Raw genomic sequence first — 21,898 nt, forward strand, 5'->3', positions numbered from 1 at the left:
CTGAACTCTGCCTTCCCAGACCTGCGGGTTTGCAGGAGCGGCACTGCGGCAGGAGCCAGCTAGGAGGGAGGAAACAGAATGAACCCCAGCACCACTGGCTGCTCCTGCTCCCCTCAGCACCCTGAGAGTGATTTGGAGAGGAGGCTTCCAAGGAGCAGGCCCACAGCCTGCCTAGGCAGGATCCAACCCATAGCACTGTCCTCCAGCTTGACAAACCTGGGGGAGGAAGGAAATCCCCAGCAGACCCTACCAGACCCAGGGAATGCATGGCACCTGGGCAATTTGAGGCACCACAACAGTGCCACAGACAGACACTCGTGCTCCTGGCCATGCTTACCAAGGAGATTTATTGACTTGCATGGAGAGGATGGCCCCAGCAAGTGGGCAGGAAGGCAGCATGAGGGGCAGGCAGGCAGAGTGGGGCACTGGCCAGCCCCTTACCCCACAGCCAGTGTGGCCAGAGGTGGCACAGGGACAGGAAGAGGCACTGCTGTCGTGGGGGAAAGGCAGGAGGCACAAGACTCTGCTGGCACCCAGGCAAAGGGGACACAACCCCAAGGCAGGTGGTTGGGACCCAGATTTTGAGGGCACAGCCAGGACACAGGCATCACCACCGGGCCAGCCCTGAGCACAGCCAGCACGGCACGATGCCCACTGTGTCCCCAGCAGGCTGTCAGGTATTTGCTCTGCCCACTCTCTGCCCCTGCTGCTTGGCACCTGCCCATCCTGCCCCTCACCAGGGCACTCAGCCCTCTGCAGGCAGTGGGGGCACTGATGCCAGGGCAGGCAAGAGGCGGGCGTAGATGTCAATGCCCCGCAGGAAGACTTGCTCATTGAGGAACTCGTTGTGGTCATGGAGCAGCACTGGGGTGCAGTTCATGGGTGAGAAGCCGATTGCAGGGTGTCCTGCCTGCAGATAGAAGGGTAGGAGGTGAGGCTGGGGCTGTGATGGGCACCAGGTGCCTCCTTCTGCCTGGGCACAGCTCCTGCTTGGGGCTGCAGGCCTCACACCAGCTGAGGGACTCAGGGGTGGGCTGGCATCACACTCACCGCTCGGATGTAGCGGCTGTCAGTGGCAGCTGGGAAGATCTCAAGCTTGAGCTGCAGCTTCCTGACAAGCGAGACTTGGCATCAGCATGGGCATGGGGCCATCTGGGTCCCCTGTTCCCCTGACACCCCACAGGCAAAGAAACCACACTAGCAAGGTCCCCCAGCTATGCAGGACTCTCCATCCTATCTCTTCTGGAAAGCACAGGGAGCTGCCTTGCCAGCACAGGACACCCCCCCCACCCCAAACCCTGCCATGACCCCAGAGACCCCTGGGGATCCTCTGGCTCCTACCAGAGGACATCCCCACTAGGGTCCTGCCCTTCCTGGCGACACTACTCACATGTCCCTGCAGACCCCACTGAAGGCTTTCCACCATGGGTCTGACTCCTCAGTGGAGGTGACATGTTGGTCCATGCATTTCTGAGGGAGGAAGAGGGCAGGTGAGGGGCAGGGGAAGGACACCCAGCAGGGGGTGACAGGCACAATCCATCTGGGTGGCTGAGGCCTCTCACCTGGTGAAACTCATAGGTGACACCATCCCCGGCAGCCCGGCACCATGAAGCCACCTGTTCTTCGAAGGCCTGTGGCAAAGACCACCGGAGGCACATGAGCAGGGTACCCCCACAAGCTGGTCCCCTCCTGGGTGAGGCTGGCACCCACCTTCAGGTCCACAGTGGGTGGGATGCGGATGTCGAAGCCGGCTGCCATCTCGGAGGGCACCACGTTGAAGGAGACCCCCCCCTCCAGCATGGTCATGTTGAGCGAGGTGACATCCCCCAGGGTCAGGCTTGAGTCGGACTTGAGCCTGGAAGGATGCAAGGGAGAGGCAGCCTCCACCACCACCCAGAGACGAATGGAAGCACTCCCCCACCTTGCCACCACCCCCAGACGGAAACTGAGACACAGGGAGGCAGCGCCAGATTAGAACCTGGCTTGGTAACCCAAGGAACCCCTCCATGGACCAAACTGAAGCCACAGCCACCTGGCAGCCCATCTCCTACCTCTGCTTCTCGCTCTCCCTGAAGGCCAGGAAGGAGGTGATGACTTTATGCTGGGGAGGGAAGGGCAGTGAGAGAGGACCAGCCCTTTGGGCAAGTGCCTGGCAGTCCCAGGGCAGGCAGAGGGGCAAGTGGGAGGGGTGCAGGTTGTACCCCCCCCCCGCTTACCATCTTCTCAGCTGCAGTGTTGCTGATGAAGCGAGATCCATGTCCAGGGCTGCCCATGCACTTCACCTTTATCCCTGTGGCAGTGCGGGGAGATGGCAGCATTGAGCAGAGAGCCTGGGGTAGTACCAGTGCCCCAGGACCTGGTAGAACCAGGGACAGGGTGGTGGGCACACAGTTACTCACACCATGGGCTCTTTTCGCCATAGAAGACACTGAAGGTATCAGACGGGCTGGCCAGGCCTGCAGTGGGCACAGACAGAGTGTCAGGGGAGTACAGGGATGGCAGTGCCCCTCTATGCTCTGCCCTGCTTTGGCAGGATTTCCCCTCCAGGTTGGTTTCCTGGGGGAAGAAGACTCCAAAGGGGTCCTTGGAAACCATGCCAGGTTCTGGTGCCAGGGGAATGATGCCATCAGGCAGAGGGATGCATGCCAAGAGGAGGAACGTCCCCGTGCCAGCCCTGCCACCACTCACCCTCGTCCAAGGCGAAGCCCACGTTGAGCGCTCGGAACTCAGGGCGCTGCACGAACATTTCCATGCCCTTGTGTCCACCCACCTCCTCATCTGTGGGGAAGAACTTGACATGGAGGAAGGAACCAGAGTGTCTCCCAGCTCATCACCCCCTCAGTCCTCCTTCCATGCCAGCCTGGGTGCCACCACTGTGCCCCATGTCCTTGAGCATGGAATCTCCTCCAGCCTCAGTCTAGGGGAGCTCAAAATCCTGAAGAGGATTCCAGAGAAGTGCCAGCTGCCATGCTGCAAAGAACTCCAGAGCATCATCCAACTGCCAGCCCCTCCTGTTCCCCTGAGAGACAACACCCTGGGGACTCACCAGGCACAAAGGTCAGGTGGATGGTGCGGGCAAAACACTTTCCCTCTGCCTTCAGCCTCCGGATGGCCTCAAGGTACCTGGGAGAAGAAGATGATGCCTGAGCATCACAGAAGAGAGGGGCTGCTGTGCTCTGAGCCATGCCAGGGAGGGTCAAATGGTGACATCCTCAGCCCCGGGGACCCTAGAAATGGCAGCATCCCATCCTGCACCAGTCAGAGGCATCCTCATGCTGTGCCCACCCAGTGGGTGCAGTGCCATCACTCACTGGATGGAGACACACTTCATATCCTGGGCACCCCGAGCGTAGATGTTGCCTTGTGAGTCCTTAACAGCCTCAAAGGGTGGGTAAGTCCAGTGCTCCTGTGGGGAACAGCAGCCATGACATCAGAGAGGCACGGCAGGCACCAGTTCCTGTTTACCTGCCACCCCCAGCCCTCCCCACTGTACTCATCCCACCCCTTGCTCTGTCCCAGCACCTCAAAGACAGGCACGACATCAGTGTGGGAGTTGAGGAGGATGGAGCGCAGGCGGGGGTTTGTGCCCTGCCAGGTCAGGATCAGCACCACACGGCCCTGGCACACCTGTGGGGCAAAGGCAGGGTGTCACTGAGGTCCTGGCTGGGGATAGAGGGAGTGGGACCAGTGGGCTGGCATCAGCATCAGCCTAGTAAAAGTTTCTTGATGCCAGCTGGCAGGTCACCCATTTCTCTGCTGGGAGAGGGCAGGCAGCAGGAGGGGGCATGCCTGCACACCCTGGCACCAGCTGGAGGCTGGGTGCAGGTACAGTGCCTTCTCCTGGTGTCTAGGAGCCCTCTGGGACAGCTGGTGCCAGAGAGATGTCCTGGCTAATGATAGCACAGGCGGCTGCAGGGGTCAGCAGGGCACAGCTGAACACAGGCTTAAGGAAGTGCTCAAGACAGAAGGGGATTACAGGCAGAGGGGATCCACTGCTGCCCAGCTCCAGGGTGGTGAGCAGGGGAACAGCCTGATCACATAAGGACCTGAGCACAGATGGATGGAAAGACAGACTAGGGGCTGCTCCTCGCCTCGCTCACCTCCACTTTCTGGCAGGCCAAGCCCATGTCGGTGCCAACGTGCTCCAGAAACCGAACAGCTGCATCTGGCAAGCAGGGGGATACCAGAGTTATGTCAGGATCTCTGGATACCCAGAGCTATGTCAGGATCTCTCCCCTCCCATTGCCACCACCCAGCGACTCCAAGGCTCTCAGGGGTTCCCCAGTTAAAGACAGAGGAGAACAGAGAGGGTAAGCGATGGAGGTCCTGGGCACAAGAGGTGTGCAGGAGCAGGGACAGGAGTGGCTTGCCACCATCCCTTTGGAGCAAGGACTAGGAGAACATGAAAAAATAAACATTGAAAAGGTGGGGGGACAATGTTCAGGAGGGACAGTCCTCTATAGGATAAAATAATTAGTGAATCTTGATTTACTTTAGTGAAAGGATGTAAAATGGATGGTCTACATGGGCTTACCACAGGCACCCATTCCACAGCCAGGGGGGCTTGAAGCACGGGGCTGGGGGAAGCAAAAGGCAGCTCTGGGTGAGCTCAAGACATCCCTGACCCAAGCAGAAGTGCCAGCAGAAACAAAACACAAAGTTGTTTGCTCCTTAATGGTCGAAACAGCTGGAGCAGAGGACTTGGGCACCCGAGTCCAAAGCCTGGAGCTGCAGAGCCACCTTGCTGGATCCCCACGTGGCTGCACGTCCCCTCCCGCCCCTCCTCACCATAGTCAGGCTTGGGGTGGACAGTGTCGATCCTCAGGTACTCCCGGAACAGCGTCACTGAGGGATCCTCCGAGGCCCCCGTGCTCTTGCCGGGCTTCCCGGGTGCCATGTCAGGGTCTGGGCCTGCAAAGCTCCGGGGGAAGAGCAGCAAGATGGTTAATCACCCACCGGCCCCTCCAAAGTCCGCCAGCAAGCTCGGTCGCCACAGAAACTGAAATGGAATGGGACAAAGGTCTCCTCACATGAATCTTTGGACGCTGCCACCAGAGGAGAAGTCCCCTCAGCTTAGGTGTGGGGTAGGATGAGGTGTGTCCCTGACATCATCCTTTCATCATCTCCCCAATGTGCATGTTCCTGCCTCGAATGCAGCGCCAAGGGCAAGCTACAATGCCCAGAAATAAGGCGAGGGGCAAGATCCAGGGAAGGGCTATCTGGAACCTAGGGGACTAGTAGGGAGGAAAGAGGGACAGCAAAGTGGGGAAGGGGACTGTGAGGGGAAGAAGGGTGCATGGAGCAGAGGTATATATACAGCAGTCAGGGTCAGCAAGTGGTTAGAGGTCTGAGGGGATGCTGGAAGAGTACAGGCAAGGAAGGCAGGATGCTGGTGTAAGGGGTGCAGGTAAGGAAAGGGGGACAGTGCCTGCTCAGGGGGTGCAGGAGAAGTGCAAAGGAAGGCACTAGGAGTACAGGGAAGTGGGGTGGTGAAGGGGAACCAGGTGTTTACAGAGGACAGAGGGGCTGGGAGGGGCTCTAGGAGGGTGGCAAGCCTCTGGGTGTTTGAAGGGTGCTGGGTGGCTAAAGGAGCAGGAGGATGGGAGGTACTTAGGAGCACACGGGGTTGCAGCAGGAGAGGTAAAGGGCAGTAAAGGGTGCAGAGAGACTATGAGTGGGGTGCAGGGATTCTGTGGCTCAGGACGCAAAGGGGCACACTGGGATTCTGGGCCACCACGCTTAGAGTTGCAGGGTACTGTAGTTAGGGGTGCAGAGGTACTGTGATTACAGAGGTAGGGAAGGGGGGTGCAGGATACCATGGTTAGGAGTGCAGAGGGGTCCATGGGTCGGGGTGCCGTGTTAGTGGGGGCAGAGGGTTGCTGATATACTGTGGTTAGCAGTGCAGAGAGGTACCGGATCCCAGGATTGCGGGTGCGAGGGGGGGTACGAAGGAGGGTGCAAAGTACCGTGGTTAGGGGTGCAAGGGGGTAGGGGGTTTGCAGGGTGCAGTGGTTAGGGGTGCAAGGAAGTAGGGGGTGGGTGCTGGGTACCGTAGCGAAGGGCGCAGGTTTGGAGGGAGGACGAAGGCACCGGGCGCTGCTAGCCCAGCCCGCCCCGCCGCCCGGACCCCGGCTCGCCGCGGCCCTACCTCCCCGCTGCTCCCGCAGGCGCCTGCCCGGCTCGGCTCCGCCCCGCAGCCGGCAACGAGCAGGGGAGGAGCTGCCAGCAGGCATGGGGGACGTGGGCGGGAGGCAGGCGGAGTGGCACAGAGCGGGCAGGGACTTGGCGGGGCACCCTCCTGCCCGACACTAGGGCAGAGAGATGGAGCTGGAGCCCGGGGAGCCCCGCGGCGCTTGGGGACACACGCAGAAACCAGAGCAACATCAGTTTATTGGCCTCATGACAGACGACACCCTGTCCCACCAGCGAGGGAATCCCTCAGCACTCCATCACTACCCCAAAAGAGAGCAGCACCCCTCACCCCAACCTCCCAGGCGACTGGGAGTGGGGCCCCCATCTTCCTCTCTGCAAGAGACGAGGTGCTGCTCACTCCAGCTGGTGCAGGAAGCCCAGCAAGGCCCGGTGGAAGTCCTGTGGCTTGTCCAGGTAGCAGGCATGGCCAGCGTCGGGCAGCACAGCCACACGGTGCCTGGGGATGTGCCGGAGGCTCTGCAGGGCCTGAGCACCCAGGCTTGTGTCACGGTCACCATACAGGATCAGGGTGGGCGTCTTGGTAAGGGGAGAGAAAACCAGACAAGTCATCAAAGGCAGAAACAGCCACCAGGCTCCCCCTGGGCTGTACCTACCTCCATCCATCACCACAGTGGGCTGCAAAGCCAAGGGAAGGCAGGTGCCAGCCATCCCATGAGCTAGGAGTAACACACATTCCCTCTCACCCCAAAAGAAAGGCCACCCTCCATGCACCCTCCAGCCAACTGTCCCACGAGGCTCACCAGCACCCAGGAACCCCCCAGGAGCCCCACAGCCCACCTCACCTGGACCCGCTGATACTGCTCAGCAGTGTAGTCCTTTGTGCCCACAGGTGCAATGGGCACAAAGCCAGCCAACTGGTCCCCCTGTGCCAAGAGGAAGGGCAGGGCAAAGCGGCCACTCATGGAGGGGCTGACAAGAACAGGTCTGTGCAAATCCAGCTCTTGGAGGATGTGGTCCAGGAAAGCTCTCCGGGTCTGTGCTGTGGCCACCATTTCCGCTGCAGGAGAATCCCCGTAGCCTAGCACAGGGCAAAGGGCAGGAGGTAGGGACAGGGCTAGGGGGGATTATGCAGCCCCTACAATGGTTACTCCCATGAAGGCTCAGCTGGCTTGGCAAAATATGGTCACTCAATCAACTCCTGGCAGTTGTACAGTCACTGCCATGACCCAGACCAACAGGTCCAACCTCAGCCAAAGGGTGTAGGGGGCCATGGACACCAATGCTCCAGGGCAAAGCTAAATCCCATGTACACTGCCCCAGGAAGCACCAACAGCTGCCTAAAAAGGTCCAGAACCCTCCCTAATGAGGTTCAAAGCCCAGCAGTGGCTGAGGTGAGGGACTGAAGGTGTCTCAAGGGATCAACCTAAGCACAGTATTGTGGTCCTACCAGGCAGATCTATGGCGACTGCTCGATAGCCTTCTCCAGCGAGCAATGCCAGCGTGCCCAAAGCCTCCCACGTCTTGGAGGTGAACGCCTGGCCGTGCAGGAACAGGACATCGGGCCTGCGGTGGGGAAGACAGGCAAGAAGAAGCTCAGAGAAGATACCATGCCTGCAGAAATTTGCCAGCCACAAGTGCTGGCGAAGACTGATCCCCAGGGACTGTCCCCTCCCACCCTCCTCTACCATGCAGCAGGCTGACCCACCTCCCGGGCCTGACAGTGCCACTGGCCGGGGACCCTGCGGAAACCTCCCTGTAGAAGGTGGGGTGCTCTCCCCCAGCCATTCCCGTTCGTGCAGTGGTGCTGCCTGTGCGCCAGCCCCGCTTCCCCTCCTCAGGGCGGGTGCCTGCCAAGCGCTGCTGGTGCTGGGCGGCCGGGAGCAGGAGGTAGAGGAGGAGGGTGAGGAGCGCCCCGAGGAGCAGGAGCCCTAGGCGGCTTCGGGCCAGTGGCATGTCCACTCCCCTGCAGAAGGAAAATGGCAGCAAGAGGCTGGCAGCCCCAAACCCCACCGCTGCGTGGGGCGGGGGGGAAATATTAGGCCCCAGACCACAGTGCTCTCCTCAGCTACGTCCTGGCCCGCGCCCCCGGCCCGGCCTCGGCGTCCCGAGCTGCCGCTGGCTCCGGCTGCCGAGCCGGCCGCCTCTCAGCTGCAGCCGGGACATGCGGCGCCCCTCATTGCCGGCCCCCACGGCACCGCGCCTGCGCTCCCAGGCTCCGCCTAGTGGGTGGCCGCCGCGCTGACGGCCCCTAGGGCTGCCAGCCAGGGGCCTGTCCACCGCACCGATCACCCGGTGCTACTGGGCTGGGCCCAAGCCGGGGCAGAAAACGGCCACTGCCGGGAGAGGCGCCCCGGCTCTTGGCTGGGTTCAGCGCAGCTCGGCTAAGGCTCGGCAGAGCACGGGCAGGGCTATCGGCTAGGGCTCGGCAGGACTCAGGGCTCGGCTCGGTAAGAGCTCGGCAGCGCTCGATTCGGCTCGGCTAGGGCTCGACTAGAGCCCCCGTGGGTCTCGGCGGAGCTCGGCTGTCCTCGGCATCGCTCGTCCACACTCGTGTCCGCTCGACTCAGGGGGCGGGGCCAGTTCCCGCTGGCGCCCCGGATCTTGTGCGGGTCGAGCCGGTGTGGCTGCTTACTCTGCCCTCTGCTGCCGGCCTTTGGACCCGGGGCGCGACTTCCCCCCAGCCCCGCGGTGCCAACGGGGTGCGGGAGTCGGGCGGCGACCGGTGCAGGGGGCGGAGGAGCAGGTGAGGGTCGCCGGCCCGGCAGGTAAGCTGAGGCAGGGCCAGGCCTGTGAGCCCACCTGGGAAGAGCAAGCGGCCCCACGCACCCAGCTGCTCTCTGCTGGTGTCCCCCAAAAAGGGAGCGGTGCCAGGTCACCGCCCACCTGCCTTCCTGCCGGCATCGGGCCTCGGTGATGGGACACCAGCATCCCACTGACGCCAACATTCCTGTTGTGAAATGACCGAGCCAATTAAAATCAGTTGAATATAGTTTTAATTAGAAAGGAGCAATTTTAAAGCAGTAAGAGACATGCAAAACAGCGCTGGGTGCTAAAATGCACGACAATGACTTTCTAACTACCCTCTAAATAGTCTACCCTTAATACATATGCATATAAAGGTGGGTTTGTTTAAATTAGTTTGTCCTTCTGGTGGTCTTTCACGGATGTAATCCTCTCGTCAGCACAGCCGGTGGGTTGTGTGCTAAGTCCTTGTGATTGTGTCTTTTTTAGTTCTGCTGTTACAATCAAGGTCCTTTCCCAGAGATGGGTCTTCACATAGGTTCTGTAGATTCTCACCGTTGTCCTTTGTGTTCATGTCTGGCCCCTCGTCTCATCATTCATGCTCCTGCTTTTGCTTTAATCAAAATCATCTAATTGACACGAGTTATCATTCCATTTATCACAGTTCCCACTAGGCTGCACAGGGCCACCACGCACACCGGGCTCGTTTCCGGGTATCAACCTCCTTAACAGCTCTCCTGACCCTCCAAGCATGGCTGCACCACAGCTCACCGAGGGCACCGTTACGGTGGAAGGTCAAACCCTCTTCTACCGCCAAGCCCAGCCAGCCCAGCAGGCACCAAAGCTGACAGTGCTGCTGCTGCACGGCATTCGCTTCTCCTCTGAGACCTGGCTGCAGCTACAGACGCTTGCCACACTGGCTGAAAATGGCTACCGAGCTGTGGCTATCGACCTACCGGGTAAGGTGCGGTGGTAAGCACCGCCTTGGAGTCCTGTGGGGGCTGGGGGAAGCCGATACAGCTGCTCATGTTCGGGACACAGGGATGGCAATCCCAGCATCCTTCTGGTTCTGAGGTGGCAGAGAGCGTGACGGGGCAACTTCTGTCTCCTATGGCACAGGTCTGGGACACTCAAAGGATGCCAAGGCCCCAGCACCCGTGGGCCAGCTAGCGCCGGGGTCTTTCCTGAAAGCGGTTTTGGAGGCTCTGAGCCTGGGTCCAGCCGTGGTGATCAGCCCATCGCTCAGCGGCATGTACTCGCTGCCCTTCCTCTTCCAGCACAACCACCTGCTGAAGGCTTACGTGCCTGTGGCACCCATCTGCACCGAGAAGTTCACAGCGGAGCAGTATGCCCAGATCAAAGTACGGCCTGGAGGGAGATCAAGTGAGGCCGGGGAACTAGGAGGGTATGGTGAGGAGGGCACTGTAGCACTGAGGTTGGGCAAGGGAGAGACCAAAGAGGCCAGAAACCACCTTGCTACTGGAAAAGGGGAATGTGGTGGTGTTGGAATGTAACTGGGCTAGCAGGAGGGAAAGTGGGGGCATAGAGAGACCCATGAATTTGAGCTTCATTTTGTCCTTGTGGTGGGCAGGAGAGCAGGGCAAGTGTCTCTCCTCCATGTCCTGCTGCCAAGGTGTCCCCTGACAAGAGGAGTGGGTGCCTGGGTACCCATGGCAAACTCAGGGTGCATTCCTTCTCTGCAGACCCCCACACTGATCGTGTATGGGGACCAGGATGTGGAGCTAGGGCAGACCAGCCTGAACAACCTGCAGCACCTCCCTAAGCACCAGGTGCTGGTGCTGAAGGGTGCTGGACATGCCTGCTACCTGGACAAGCCCAACGAGTGGCACCTCAAGCTTCTGGCCTTCCTACAGCAGCTGGAGTGAGCAGGCTGAGCTGTGTGCAGGGGCTCACAGGGCACAAGGATCTGGCCAGCTCACCCACTCTGCCTTAACACACACAGAGCCTTGTGCCAGCCCAGCTGCTTGCCTGGCTTCCATACTCAACCCAGCCATGCCGTGCCGGGCCTACTGCTGGCCTCACCACCTGCCTTGGGACCAAATAAAACATCAACCTCTACCACTGCTTTCCTGCCACCTTCACCTCACTTCTTTGCACCCTTCCCTCCTCCTTTCCTGGTCCCCACCTCCTCTGTAGCTACCACACCATGCACATTGGGGTGAAAGCAGGGGAGGTGCAGCCGCTGAGGGACAGGACATTTGGGAAGTGTTGCTGTGGGTGGGGAAATGCCATCTGCAAGGCCACTGGAGCCCACCCATTACTAATAGCAGGAACACCAGGAGCCTTGGAGGGTGCTTGGGGAGCCCCGTGGCTGTATTCCAAAACATGTAAGTATCCCACGGTGGTGGCACCCATATCCCCAGCCTGCAGTTCTTCTCTTCATCGTTTGCTTCCTTCTCCCACTCATCTTGGCACACACGCAAGCTCAAGGTAATCCACAGGGAGCCACCAGCCATCAGGCTTCTGCCCACTGCAGCAGCTACCCAGCAGCCCAGAGTGGGGGGGGCAGACTTACTGAATTGGTGGCTGCCATGGGCAGATGGGGCAGGGGGCTGCAGGGAGACCTGACAGACACCTGGCTGGACAGACAACGGGACAAGCCCCATGCCTGACACCTGCCTTCTTCCCCTTTTGGTCTTGCTGCACTGGGCATTTGGGGGCACAGATGGAGCAGGCAGCGGGGTGCCCCCCTTCCCAAGCTTGCTTGGGCTTTAGCTGCTTACGCCAGGGCCCAGGAGGATTTACTGGGGGGAGGTAATGGGGGGGGGGAGGGGCACTTAACTGTGTGCAGAGCGGCTGTGTGGGAGGCATGGGGCAGTGCCAGGGGTGCACGAGCTGATCCCTGCACTGGCAGTGAGGTGGTACCCCTGTAGAGAGCATCTCTTACCACCCCCACCCCCACTTCAGGCGCCCTCTTGCAGCCCCGGACCCCTAATACAGAGATGTCACCTACTCCCCCCACCCCCCTCCCCCTCCCCATCTTTCTGCCCTAGCAGCACCCCTGGGTGCCGGCGAGCCCTGGGCTGCCAGCTGCCCCGTCCCTGCCCGCTCCGGTGTCCTTGAGCCTTCAGGCACTGCCAGCTGATCGGCTTCCAGGAAAAAAAAAAAATCACCACGCAATTACAAAGAGGGGTGATGTGTGAGCCAAGCGGGGGGAGGCGGGCAGGGGGGGCCAGGAATGTCCCCAGCGGTGGCAGATGGCCTTACCCAGGGTGCATTGTTCCTTTTAGTGTCTCTTATCCGCTGTAATAGGATCCCGGAGGGAGGGATGTGGGAGAGGGGAAGAGCGAGGGGGGCCCCAGCGTGGACCGGGGTGGGGGCCGAGGCTGCCAGCCTGGCCCTGGCCTGTCAAGCGGCTCATTGTTCCTGCCCCGGGTGTCACTGGGCGCCGCCGGGGACAATGTGGCACTGAGCGGGGTGGCCGGCGGCGGAGGGACGAGGCGCACGGAAAGGTACCCGCCAGGCCCTCTTCTGGGGGGGGCCGGGGGGCTCGGGGCGGCCGGGGGGGGCGGGGGGGGGGTGAGCAGACAGAGGTTCTCCCAGGGACGGGGTGGGGGCTTCCTTCTGGCTCTTCTCGTCGCCTCCTTTCGCCACCCGAAGGTGCCCCGAAGGAGGGGCGGTGCCCTGCTTTGTGGCTGTTCCGACGCCAGCCGTGGCACGGGGCTGGGGCAGGTGGCCCGTGCCCATCACTGGGGCCTTTGGCGTGCTTGCCCGCTTGGCTTACCTGGGGGAGAACGCGTGGACCCCCACATTGCTGGTGGCTGATGAGGGACACCCGTGGCCCCACAACCTCCCCCCCGCCCCACCACCAGCCTCATCCCTCACGCCCCAGTGGGATCTTTTGTCCCTGTGGCCATTCATCCCCAGGGATCGGAGGACATGGGCAGACTCCGGGGAAGGGGGATACAGGAGAATATATCGCCCCCTCCCCCATTTCTGGCTCCCCTTCATCGGGAATGGGAATATTTTTCCCTAGCCCTTCCTCCTTTCTCCAGCCCCTGGTAACAGCGGGGTGAAGATGAGGCGTCCAAACCACACCAGGGGTCCGCTTGGGGGATACACAGCCAACCCACCTGCCCCCCACCCCCATTGCCCTGATGCAGGAGATGTGCCATAGCAGTGGCAAGTCTTGCCAGCACCTAAAATAACTGCCTCCCCCCCCGCCATGCCCTCAGACACAGGTCCCAGCCCCAACACGGGTGCTTTGTTCCAAAGCCGCTTGGCATCGCCCGGCTTGCCGGGAGCCAGTGGTGCCGCAGCCACCCACCCATGCCTGGACACACAGCAATTGTCCTCCTCCAGCCCCGTGCTGGCACTGCAGGGCCCTGACTGCCCCCCAGCCCCCAGCCACACAGTCTGAGGTGGGGTCCTGGGGTGTTCTGTGAATGGGAGGCATGGTGCAGTGGCATCGTGCATTGGGCATCACGTCATGGTTTGCATCAGGCTAGCGGTCCCCATCGGGAAGGTTGCTTCATTTTTTCCTGGGGCTTTGTGCAGGGGAGGAGGAGGAGGAAAGCTCACACAGCCTGTAGGGCCATCCAGACCACCTCTGCCCTGCCCAGCTCTGCATATACGACCCCAACAAGCACCTGCAAACAACCCTATTCCACAGCCACCGTCCTCAGTTTTCCCCATCCTCCCATATCCATCCATCTTCTGGCTCTGTGAAGGTGAGGTGCCAGCCCCAGCCAAGGGCCGGGTTGGAGACAGCTGCCTGCAGGCTCAGGCAGACAAATGGCAGTGGATCCCCCTGGGGAGCTTCCAAAACGGCTGCAGAATGCCGGTGGCATACCTCAAGGCCATAGAAGCCTGCCCCACGGGAGGAGGGCACAGTGCTGTCCCTGCTGTGGTTTCCCCACTTCCCAGCCATAGGTGTTTTTCAGGCTGCAGAGGTAGGAGTGAGGGGCAAAGTTAGTCAGAGGCTTCCCACTTTCTGGAGATTGCTGTGTGCCACAGGTTCAGCTCACCCTCCCGCCATGGCATCGCCGGATGGAGCCAGCGGTGTGGGCGGGAGCCCCGAGGAGGCAGAGCTCAGCATCACCCTGACTCTCCGCATGCTCATGCATGGCAAGGTACAGTGGTGGGGGCTTGGCACTGCGCAGGGAGTCAGCAGTGTCCAGGGTGGGGGCCATGCTGGAGTACCAGATCCTCACCACACCCTGTTTTCCTCCTCTGCTCCAAATATGTCTGGGAATAGCAGTCCCAGGAGGATTTCTTCACCATCCTAAGCCAGGGAAGGCTCTGTTCCTATGCCCCAGTGCCACTAGAAAGCCTCCTAGTGTCCCTGAGGCAGGGCTGGCTCATTGAGCATCCATCAGGATGTAGGAAGAGGAGGGATGTGGCAGGCAGGGAGATAGCTGCTAATGGGGCTACCCTCGTTTTAACTTTGCAGGAGATTGGCAGCATCATTGGCAAGGTAAGATTTGGGGTCCAGGGCACTGCCAGCCTGGGGCTCCCCTGGACCTGACCATCTGCCTTGTTCCTCCCTGCAGAAAGGAGAGACTATTAAGAGGATACGAGAGCAGGTAAGGTTGTGCTAGGGGGCTGGGGGGCTACCAGGTCCTACTGTCCAACCTGCTGGCACTTGGTGGCTCCCATGTGCCAAGCAAGCCCTGGCCATCCTCATCCCCACATGGACCCTTGCACCCCAGGGAAAGCTGCCTGGGGCTGGTGGGAGGGGAAAAGCCCAAGTCTTCAGGTGTTGAGAGCCCTTCCCTTGTGGGGGGAACATGGAGCACAGGGCCTGCAAGGTCCCTGATGGGATGTGGCGCTGCCCCCAGAGCAGCGCACGCATCACCATCTCAGAGGGCTGCTGCCCTGAGCGCATCACCACCATCACTGGCTCCACCGACGCCGTCTTCCGTGCTGTCTCCATGATCGCCTTCAAGCTGGAGGAGGTAGGCAGCACCCCTGCACCCTGGACAGGGGTCCCCTGAGTGGAGGTCCAGTGCCACAATCTCGCCCCCCAAACTTTCAGGACCTGGGACCAGGGAGCGATGGGCCAGCAGCAGGCAGAGCCCCGGTGACACTGCGCCTGGTCATCCCAGCCAGCCAGTGCGGCTCGCTCATCGGCAAGGCCGGAGCTAAGATCCGGGAGATCCGGGAGGTGAGGTGGGGGCTGTGGGCTCCCCTTTTCCCCCCGGCTGGGCACGGAGCCCTGGGGGGAGGGACTGCCGTGGTTCTGCTGGAGCTACGGAAGGTGATGCAGGAGTGGAACATCACCATGTGGGTCCTGCAAATGTCTCTGGGGACCCAGGGGGAAACAAGGGAGGTGTGAGCTGCTGAGGCCTGGGGGGAGGTGGCTGGGGGACCCCAGTATCTCCCTTTGCACCCTCAGAGCACAGGGGCACAGGTGCAGGTGGCCGGTGACCTTCTGCCCAACTCCACCGAACGAGCTGTCACAGTCTCAGGGGTGCCAGACACCATCATCCAGTGCGTGAGACAGATCTGCGCCGTCATCCTGGAGGTACCTGCTCATGCCCAGGCCAAGGGACACCTGCTGCCATCTTACCTTCCTCTGGGCTTTCTGTGCCCATCTGGACCCGGGCACTGAGGTTGCCCTGCATGGAAAGCCCATAAGAGCACTCTGCCTTGGTGGTGCTGGGGGTTGTGCCCAGTTTGTTGGGGGCATGATGGGGTAGAGGGTCTGAGGGCATTCATGGGGGTGCGAGGGCATTCACCTCATCTCTCATCCCCTCCACCTCCTTCCCTCCCTCTCCAGTCGCCTCCGAAGGGGGCCACCATCCCCTACCACCCTGGCCTCTCCCTGGGCACCTTCCTGCTCTCTGCCAACCAGGTAAGGAGGCCGCAGCACCCTTGGGACCATGGGGTGGTCAGAGGGTCCAGCCTCTGCTGGCAAGGGGTGACTGCAGTGGGCTCAGGGTGGCCTCACTGCCCTAGGGGGGTGGCCTGAGGCAGAGGTTCCTACTTGGGCACCCACTGATGCTCCTTTTTTCACCACTCAGGGCTTCTCCATGCAGGGCCAGTACAGTGGGGTCTGTCCTGCAGAGGTGAGTATTCCCATGGCAAACCACACCTTCTCCCATGGGCATGGGGTCTGTGCCTGCTGGGATAGGTACTGCCAGAGATGCCTGTCCTGGGAGATGCTGGGTGCCAGAATTCAGCCCTGGAAGAAGACAGGGGACCCTCTGCAATCACCCCTAATACATCCTTCCTCTTCCTCACGCTGCTTGGCCAGATGACGAAGCTGCAGCAGCTGTCAGGGCACACGCTCCCCTTTGCCTCCCTGGGCCATGCACCTTCCATGGTGCCAGGTAAGCATCTCCCATGCACTCCCAGGGCTGGGAATGTGGTGTGCCCCTCTTGATCCACCCAGCCATCTGGCCCTGATGAGGGTGCCCCTGTCCCCTGCATCGCCTTCAGTCCCAGCTCCCCTGACATGGCCACCTGCCCCCCAGAATGACCCTGGGCTTGATTTGCTGGGGTCCCTGCACCTACTAGAGCCTTCCAGAGCTGCAGTGGGGAAGCACAGCACCAAATTATGACTGGTGCCTATGTCCCATCCTCTCTGCCTCTCCCCAGGAATCTTGCAGGTTTGTCCCCAGGGCCACTGACTATGCCAGCACAGGTCTGAGGTTGGGGCCCAGACCTACACACCCACTGCTAACATCTTTCTCTCTCCCTCCAGGCCTGGACGCCAGCTCCCAGAGCAGCTCCCAGGAGTTCCTGGTGCCCAATGATGTATGTGTGGGTCCCAGGGATGGCAAGAGCTTACCCCTACCCATATGTCCCATCTCACAGCCACTTTGCAAGGGCCAGCACCCACCTCCCCATACAGGGGAGGCTCTGCCTTGTCTGCCAGAGCTTAGGTACAGGAGGTGCTGCTAGGGCAGAAACAGATGGAAGAAAAGGGAAACTGAGGCATGGAAGGGGAAAGGGCTTGGCCAGCACCAAGAAGTAGCACTGGGACATGAGAGCCCAATGATACCAGCCAGGGGAGGCTTGAGTGGGACCAAAATGCAGGGTCTGCCCAAGGAGAGCAGTGCCTTGCTCTTCGGGCATCTGCCTCAGTTTCACCAATCCTCCCAGGCATAGAGGGTGGCCAGGCTGAGTGGCTGGTTGTTCACTGCTCTGCATGGCTCCTTCAGCTGCTCCCTTCTACCCCTCCAGCTCATTGGCTGCATCATTGGCCGGCACGGCAGCAAGATCAGCGAGATCCGGCAGATGTCAGGGGCCCACATCAAGATTGGCAACCAGACCGAGGGCTCTGGTGAGCGGCACATCACCATCACAGGGTCCCCTGTCAGCATCACCCTGGCTCAGTACCTCATCACAGCCTGGTAGGTGGCAACCTGGGAGAGACACACGCTGGCTGCTAGCAAGGGGTAGTACCTTGTCAGCACCCCAATGCCTCTTTAGAGGGACATCCCCACCCCAGCATCCTGAGGAATAAGCTGAATGATGCTTTGAGGGCCTGCAATGGTTGGTGCAGGACCTGAGACCCCCATGAGGTTTGAGCCCCCAACTTTTTAGCCCCCTGCAGCAGGATGTCCAGGGTGTGCCATGGAGACCTGTGGCAGAAGTGATGTGGTGCATGGTTTCTGCACCCTATGATGGGCAGGCTGGGGTGGGGGACCCACTCTGTCACTGTGGTCTTCACCACCCCATCCTTCTCACTTCTTTCCCCAGCTTAGAGACGGCCAAATCTACCTCCCAGGTGCCACCAGGCCCTGGCTCCATGGACCTCGGCATGGGCTTCTCCCAGCCCCTCACTCCAGGCTCTGGCGCAGCACTGCCCGCCGTAGCCCCAGCCCCCCCCACCCTGCTGGGCACCCCCTATGCCATCTCCCTCTCCAACTTCATTGGCCTGAAGCCGATGTCCTTCCTGGCGCTGTCCCCATCCTCCATGGCGGGTCCCAACGGCGGCACCACCACCTACACGACCAAGATCTCCGCAGCCAACGGCACCAAGAAAGCCGACCGACAGAAGTTTTCACCCTACTGAGCCCCACCAGACGGTGGGTGAGGGAGCCTGGGGTGCCCCCCCAGTGCTAGGGACACCTCCCCACTCCCCACCCTGTGCCCCAGCCTCTGCCAGGCGCCCCATGTTCAAGGTGAATCCCTTTGCCCCTCACCCCAGGGAAGAGAAGGCTCTTCCTGGCAGCAATGCCCGCTGGAGGAAAGGGCTGCTCTGCTGCCTTCTGCCCATCCTGGCAGTGCTGTGCTCCCCTCCTTGATTTTTCCTGCACAGGGTACTGGTACTGAAGAGGTGGGGGGGGCTGTCCCTGCTGGCCCAGGGTCCCTGCTCTCAGTACCCTGTGCTGGGGTGGGACCCTGTGCAGGAAATGGGCTTCCTGACCTTCGCTCTGCCCAACCTGTCATGCCCCTGCTCCCCCTCCAGCTGCACCCAAAAGCTGAGTCCCACTGTATGAGGGTTTGCCTGGCCTACCTGGGAATCCCCCTTCCCCTGGTTCTGCTGGGGGGGCCCTCCCCAGGCCACCTCGGGGCAATTGCCCAGCAACCCCATCCAAGAGCTGGTCCCTGCAGGTTTGGAAAGGCTGTATATATAAGTCTATATTTTTTCCTCCTTTATAACTTATCAATGGTTTAATAAAAAGATAAAATTTACAAGAAAAAAAAATGATCCCCCACCTTGAGCATAGACACCATCACACTGGGGGCAGCCCCAGCTCCTGGGGACACAAAGTGGTGCCTGGAGGGGCTTCCTTGTGGCCAGAGGGGTGTTGGCCTTCAGCTCCAGGTTCTCTGGGGATCTTCCTGGAGCCTCCTCCATGCCATGAGGCAGTTCTCCAGCCCCTTAGCAATACTGGAGCAGGAGCATCTCCATCCCTGGGACCTTTGTGGGTGGGCCGGGGTTGATGTACCTCTCTGGCAGCCCAGCAGGGTCCACTCCCCTTTCTCCCCTTTCTCCCCTTTTTCTCCCCTTTTTCTCCCCTTTTTCTCCCCTTTCTCCCCTTTCTCCCCTTTTTCTCCCCTTTCTCCCCTTTCTCCCCTTTTTCTCCCCTTTCTCCTCTTTTTCTCCCCTTTCTCCCCTTTTTCTCCCCTTTCTCCCCTTTTTCTCCCCTTTTTCTCCCCTTTCTCCCCTTTTTCTCCCCTTTCTCCCCTTTTTCTCCCCTTTCTCCCCTTTTTCTCCCCTTTCTCATGCAGCCCCATTCCTCCACCTTTTATCTGCAGGTCCCCAAGCCCTGCAGAAGCAATGAGACTGAAGTGAGACAGCAGCTCCCAGTCCTCTCTGGCTGCTGCTGCCCATGGGCACCATGACAACCCCCTACTACCCTGTGCCACTCTGTCCACCCCAGTGCACCCCTGGCTGGCAGCCCAGTTTGACTGGCACATGGCACCACTGGCTGGGCTTCAGCTGGACAGCTGTGTCCATCAACAGCCCAGCATGGGCCCCCAGAGAGCCAGCATCTCCCCTGAGAGGGGCAGCCCCTGCCCACTGGCCAGGACAAAGGACATGGCTGGGCAGAGCAGGTGTACAGTGCCACTCCAGCAGAGTGTCCCAGAGAAACAAAGGCACAGCCTTTGAGTGCCATCTCCCTAATAAGTACTCTGGATGACAAGCACTCCCCTACTCACACATTAGTTTTGGGTTAAACAGCCACAGATGGAGGGCCACCCAGGCTCAGTGAGGTGCCCAGAGGCCTGGTGTTACTGATGTTAGTGGTGTTATCTGGGCCATTGCTCCTAAAAAGGGCACAAGGGACATCTGCAGTTCCCTCTGCACCTACAGAGGAGTCCCTTGGCATCCTGTGTCCCAAGGAGATCCTCTCCACGCAGCTGGGTTGTGTGGCCAGAAACAATCCCAGCCTGCAGAAGGAAGGTGAGGCTTCTCCAGATCTGCTGCTTTCTGCCAGGCAGAAAAAACATCTTCCACCATAAGCTCAAGAGGCAAAACCTGAACAAGGACCCTTGCAGGTCTCCTGCCCAGCACAGTGGGACAGGGCCTCCTGCTTCTCAGCTGCTCTCATCAGGAACTTGACCTGGGATAGGGATGCTTATCTTGGTCTGGTCCAACCTGTTCCTGTTCCTGGGGCTGGGACTAATGCAGCTGGCATGGGTCTCCAGTGTGCAAGTTGCTCTCTGGAGGAAGTGCAGGAAGTTCTCCTGGACAGAAGCCTCTGAGACGGAAAGACAGATCTCCTGGGCCAGGGGCCGGTTGAGACAGCTGCGCCGCAGCCGACCCAGCTCTTCACGGATCTGCCGGTTCAGCAGCCCGTAGAAGAAAGGGTTGATAGCAAAGGAGGAGTAGGCAGTCCAGGTGACCACCATCTCCCCATGCCCACTGCCCACCGTGCTAGCAGCAACAGAGGAGTGCAAGTGGAAGGCAAAGAAGGGCAGCCAGCAGCACAAGAACTGCCCCACAATGAGGACCAAAGTGAGGATGGCCTTGTTGCTTCCCAGAAAGCGCTCTGGCGTCAGCCTGGGCAGCGGCAGGTTCCTGGCGGTGATGATGGTCATTTGGCTGGCAATGGAGTCAGATCTGTGCCTTGGCATGGCTGCCTGTGCTGGTGCGGGTGTGTGCTGCAGGGATGCCAGCCGGGCCACTCGGTAGACACTGCAGTAGACAGCAAAAATTATGATGGTGGGCAGAACAAAGCAGGCGATGCTGAAAATGATCACAAAAACCTCCTTGTGGGCCCCAGGGCTCCAGTAGACTGTGCAGCGGCTGGCACTGGTGGCCCCATTGCCTTGTGGCCAGCCCACCAGGGCCAAGACAGTGATGAGAATAGACTTGACCCAAATGAAGACCACTCCGGCCACTGCCAGCCTGATAGTCATCTTGACCTCGTACCTCATGGGGTGGACAATGTAGTAGTACCGCTCCACACTGATGATGGAGATGGTCAGGATGGAGGCACTGATGAAGCAGATATTCAGGAATATCAAGGCCTTGCACTCAGTAATGCTGTAGATCACCCTGCTGAAGCAGGATGAGCTGGAGATAATCCCAATGGGCATGAGGAAAATGGCAGAGAGGAGGTCAACCACACAGAGGTGGCAGACAAAGATGAACTTCCTGAGGAGAGGAGTTTTGAGGATGACGAGCAGCACCACAGTGTTTGCCACCAGGGCTATGAGGGTGAGTAGGACCATACAGAAGAGGCCCACCACTTCCTGGGCTGTGGACTGCTCGGGGATGGAGAGTGGCTCTAGGCTGTCCGTGGTGTTCGGCCCCATCCGGCTCGCCATCCCCCCCAAAGGGTTAAGCCAGCAGCTCTGGTGGCTGGGCAGCGAGGGCTGCTCTTCTACATCCCTTAGAAGGAAACCCCACCTCAGCCATGGCTGCTGTCTTTTCTCTACCTGTGAGGAAGGGAGTGGAGCATGCAGGAGAAGAATCAAAATAAAGAAGAGCCACAGAGAAACCCAGAGAAAACCTGAATCCCTCTGAGATGCTGGAGCAGGGACACATGCCCAGAGAGGTCCCCAAGAGGTTATAGCACCTTGCCTACCCCAGAACTGGTATCCGGGCTGTCTTCAATCCAGTGCCACGCTGAGCCCCCCTGCCCCCCTGCCCAACCACACCAGCATGCCCTGAGGACAGCCAGCATGAACCCACCAGCCCCACCCCTGCTCCTCTCCCCAGCTGAGGGGGACCCCATGCTGGGTGAGGCAGACCCAACGCACCTTTGTTCCTGGGGAGGTGGGTGATGCTGCCCTGCTGGCCGGGGGTCCCTCGTGCCGGCAGCAGCAGGAGGGCCCTGTGGAAGGCCACGCTCTCCCTTCCCGTCACCCGCTCGTCATCCTGTTTGCCTGCAGCCTGCCAGCTGCGGATGGCACCAGCTGTCACTCCCGGGTGCTGCCGGCACTCGTGTTGGTCCCACGGGGACAGCTGCTGGGTCCTAGCAGCCGGCGGGGCTCGGGAAGGGGGGACCAGGTTGTTCCCCCCACAGCATGGCCACCCACTCAGTGGGCCTGGTCCTTCCACAGAGACAGCTCAGTCCCAGGGTTCCCAGGGCTTGAGGGACAGACCTACAGGTGGGTCTGCAGCATCTCCTCC

General features: G+C 60.4%; 5 protein-coding genes across 14 annotated transcripts; 2 read left to right on the plus strand and 3 right to left on the minus strand.

The window, feature by feature from the left end:
- Positions 1 to 328: 328 nt before the first annotated feature.
- Positions 329 to 6,178, minus strand: ACY1 (aminoacylase 1). Of its 4 annotated transcripts, none has more exons than XM_068157927.1 (15): positions 6,149 to 6,178; positions 4,789 to 4,919; positions 4,101 to 4,165; positions 3,523 to 3,627; positions 3,312 to 3,406; positions 3,047 to 3,123; positions 2,689 to 2,778; positions 2,400 to 2,456; positions 2,217 to 2,290; positions 2,052 to 2,101; positions 1,711 to 1,855; positions 1,563 to 1,631; positions 1,391 to 1,470; positions 1,051 to 1,111; positions 329 to 910 (listed from the first exon to the last, which is right to left on the minus strand). In XM_068157927.1, the coding sequence occupies exons 2-15, from the start codon at positions 4,895 to 4,897 to the stop codon at positions 746 to 748; spliced, it is 1,242 nt and encodes a 413-aa protein (XP_068014028.1). In that variant the 5' UTR covers positions 4,898 to 4,919; positions 6,149 to 6,178; the 3' UTR covers positions 329 to 745. The 4 variants fall into 4 exon arrangements, with proteins under 4 accessions (XP_068014028.1, XP_068014032.1, XP_068014031.1 ...); XM_068157931.1 differs by having other exon boundaries at positions 4,789 to 4,911; positions 6,149 to 6,167; XM_068157930.1 differs by lacking the exon at positions 6,149 to 6,178 and adding an exon at positions 6,051 to 6,121 and having other exon boundaries at positions 4,789 to 4,911.
- A 194-nt stretch (positions 6,179 to 6,372) lies between these two features.
- ABHD14A (abhydrolase domain containing 14A) lies at positions 6,373 to 8,402 on the minus strand. The gene is made up of 4 exons (XM_068157932.1): positions 7,859 to 8,402; positions 7,601 to 7,716; positions 6,996 to 7,231; positions 6,373 to 6,729 (listed from the first exon to the last, which is right to left on the minus strand). The coding sequence occupies exons 1-4, from the start codon at positions 8,104 to 8,106 to the stop codon at positions 6,547 to 6,549; spliced, it is 783 nt and encodes a 260-aa protein (XP_068014033.1). The 5' UTR covers positions 8,107 to 8,402; the 3' UTR covers positions 6,373 to 6,546.
- LOC137450924 (putative protein-lysine deacylase ABHD14B) lies at positions 8,380 to 10,981 on the plus strand. 6 transcript variants are annotated; one of them, XM_068157938.1, is made up of 4 exons: positions 8,380 to 8,600; positions 9,560 to 9,854; positions 10,015 to 10,278; positions 10,599 to 10,688. In XM_068157938.1, the coding sequence occupies exons 2-4, from the start codon at positions 9,647 to 9,649 to the stop codon at positions 10,676 to 10,678; spliced, it is 552 nt and encodes a 183-aa protein (XP_068014039.1). In that variant the 5' UTR covers positions 8,380 to 8,600; positions 9,560 to 9,646; the 3' UTR covers positions 10,679 to 10,688. The 6 variants fall into 6 exon arrangements, with proteins under 6 accessions (XP_068014039.1, XP_068014034.1, XP_068014035.1 ...); XM_068157933.1 differs by having other exon boundaries at positions 8,390 to 8,600; positions 10,015 to 10,256; positions 10,599 to 10,981; XM_068157934.1 differs by lacking the exon at positions 8,380 to 8,600 and adding an exon at positions 8,657 to 8,918 and having other exon boundaries at positions 10,015 to 10,256; positions 10,599 to 10,981.
- Positions 10,982 to 12,206: 1,225 nt separating this feature from the next.
- On the plus strand, positions 12,207 to 18,500 carry PCBP4 (poly(rC) binding protein 4). Of its 2 annotated transcripts, XM_068157940.1 has the most exons (13): positions 12,207 to 12,368; positions 13,873 to 13,988; positions 14,309 to 14,332; positions 14,409 to 14,441; positions 14,697 to 14,813; positions 14,894 to 15,022; positions 15,254 to 15,382; positions 15,638 to 15,712; positions 15,882 to 15,926; positions 16,115 to 16,190; positions 16,565 to 16,617; positions 17,047 to 17,216; positions 17,566 to 18,500. In XM_068157940.1, exons 2-13 carry the CDS (start codon positions 13,893 to 13,895, stop codon positions 17,879 to 17,881), a joined length of 1,263 nt encoding a protein of 420 aa, XP_068014041.1. In that variant the 5' UTR covers positions 12,207 to 12,368; positions 13,873 to 13,892; the 3' UTR covers positions 17,882 to 18,500. The 2 variants fall into 2 exon arrangements, with proteins under 2 accessions (XP_068014041.1, XP_068014042.1); XM_068157941.1 differs by lacking the exon at positions 15,638 to 15,712.
- A 526-nt stretch (positions 18,501 to 19,026) lies between these two features.
- LOC137450802 (probable G-protein coupled receptor) lies at positions 19,027 to 21,618 on the minus strand. The gene is made up of 2 exons (XM_068157687.1): positions 21,526 to 21,618; positions 19,027 to 21,201 (listed from the first exon to the last, which is right to left on the minus strand). Exon 2 carries the CDS (start codon positions 21,088 to 21,090, stop codon positions 19,855 to 19,857), a length of 1,236 nt encoding a protein of 411 aa, XP_068013788.1. The 5' UTR covers positions 21,091 to 21,201; positions 21,526 to 21,618; the 3' UTR covers positions 19,027 to 19,854.
- Positions 21,619 to 21,898: the final 280 nt, after the last annotated feature.

Source organism: Melanerpes formicivorus, unplaced genomic scaffold (genome assembly GCF_026170545.1).
Source record: "Melanerpes formicivorus ecotype bairdi unplaced genomic scaffold, bMelFor1.0.p_v2 SCAF_38, whole genome shotgun sequence".
In the NCBI taxonomy this organism is placed as follows: Eukaryota; Metazoa; Chordata; class Aves; order Piciformes; family Picidae; genus Melanerpes; species Melanerpes formicivorus.

What these genes read in the sequence shown, in the direction of transcription:
- LOC137450924 (XM_068157933.1), top strand. Translation starts at nt 9,647, where the DNA reads ATGGCTGCACCACAGCTCACCGAGGGCACCGTTACGGTGGAAGGTCAA. An exon ending in TGTGGCTATCGACCTACCGG is followed by an intron (nt 9,855 to 10,014) that starts GTAAGGTGCGGT and finishes CCTATGGCACAG; the next exon opens with GTCTGGGACACTCAAAGGAT. An exon ending in AGCAGTATGCCCAGATCAAA is followed by an intron (nt 10,257 to 10,598) that starts GTACGGCCTGGA and finishes CCTTCTCTGCAG; the next exon opens with ACCCCCACACTGATCGTGTA.
- LOC137450802 (XM_068157687.1), bottom strand. Translation starts at nt 21,090, where the DNA reads ATGGCGAGCCGGATGGGGCCGAACACCACGGACAGCCTAGAGCCACTC.
- PCBP4 (XM_068157940.1), top strand. Translation starts at nt 13,893, where the DNA reads ATGGCATCGCCGGATGGAGCCAGCGGTGTGGGCGGGAGCCCCGAGGAG. An exon ending in TTGGCAGCATCATTGGCAAG is followed by an intron (nt 14,333 to 14,408) that starts GTAAGATTTGGG and finishes TCCTCCCTGCAG; the next exon opens with AAAGGAGAGACTATTAAGAG. An exon ending in TTAAGAGGATACGAGAGCAG is followed by an intron (nt 14,442 to 14,696) that starts GTAAGGTTGTGC and finishes CGCTGCCCCCAG; the next exon opens with AGCAGCGCACGCATCACCAT.
- ABHD14A (XM_068157932.1), bottom strand. Translation starts at nt 8,106, where the DNA reads ATGCCACTGGCCCGAAGCCGCCTAGGGCTCCTGCTCCTCGGGGCGCTC. An exon ending in GGCACTGTCAGGCCCGGGAG is followed by an intron (nt 7,717 to 7,858) that starts GTGGGTCAGCCT and finishes TCCCCACCGCAG; the next exon opens with GCCCGATGTCCTGTTCCTGC. An exon ending in AGCAGTATCAGCGGGTCCAG is followed by an intron (nt 6,730 to 6,995) that starts GTGAGGTGGGCT and finishes CCCCTTACCAAG; the next exon opens with ACGCCCACCCTGATCCTGTA.
- ACY1 (XM_068157927.1), bottom strand. Translation starts at nt 4,897, where the DNA reads ATGGCACCCGGGAAGCCCGGCAAGAGCACGGGGGCCTCGGAGGATCCC. An exon ending in TGGCGAAAAGAGCCCATGGT is followed by an intron (nt 2,291 to 2,399) that starts GTGAGTAACTGT and finishes GCACTGCCACAG; the next exon opens with GGATAAAGGTGAAGTGCATG. An exon ending in ACACTGCAGCTGAGAAGATG is followed by an intron (nt 2,102 to 2,216) that starts GTAAGCGGGGGG and finishes TTCCCTCCCCAG; the next exon opens with CATAAAGTCATCACCTCCTT.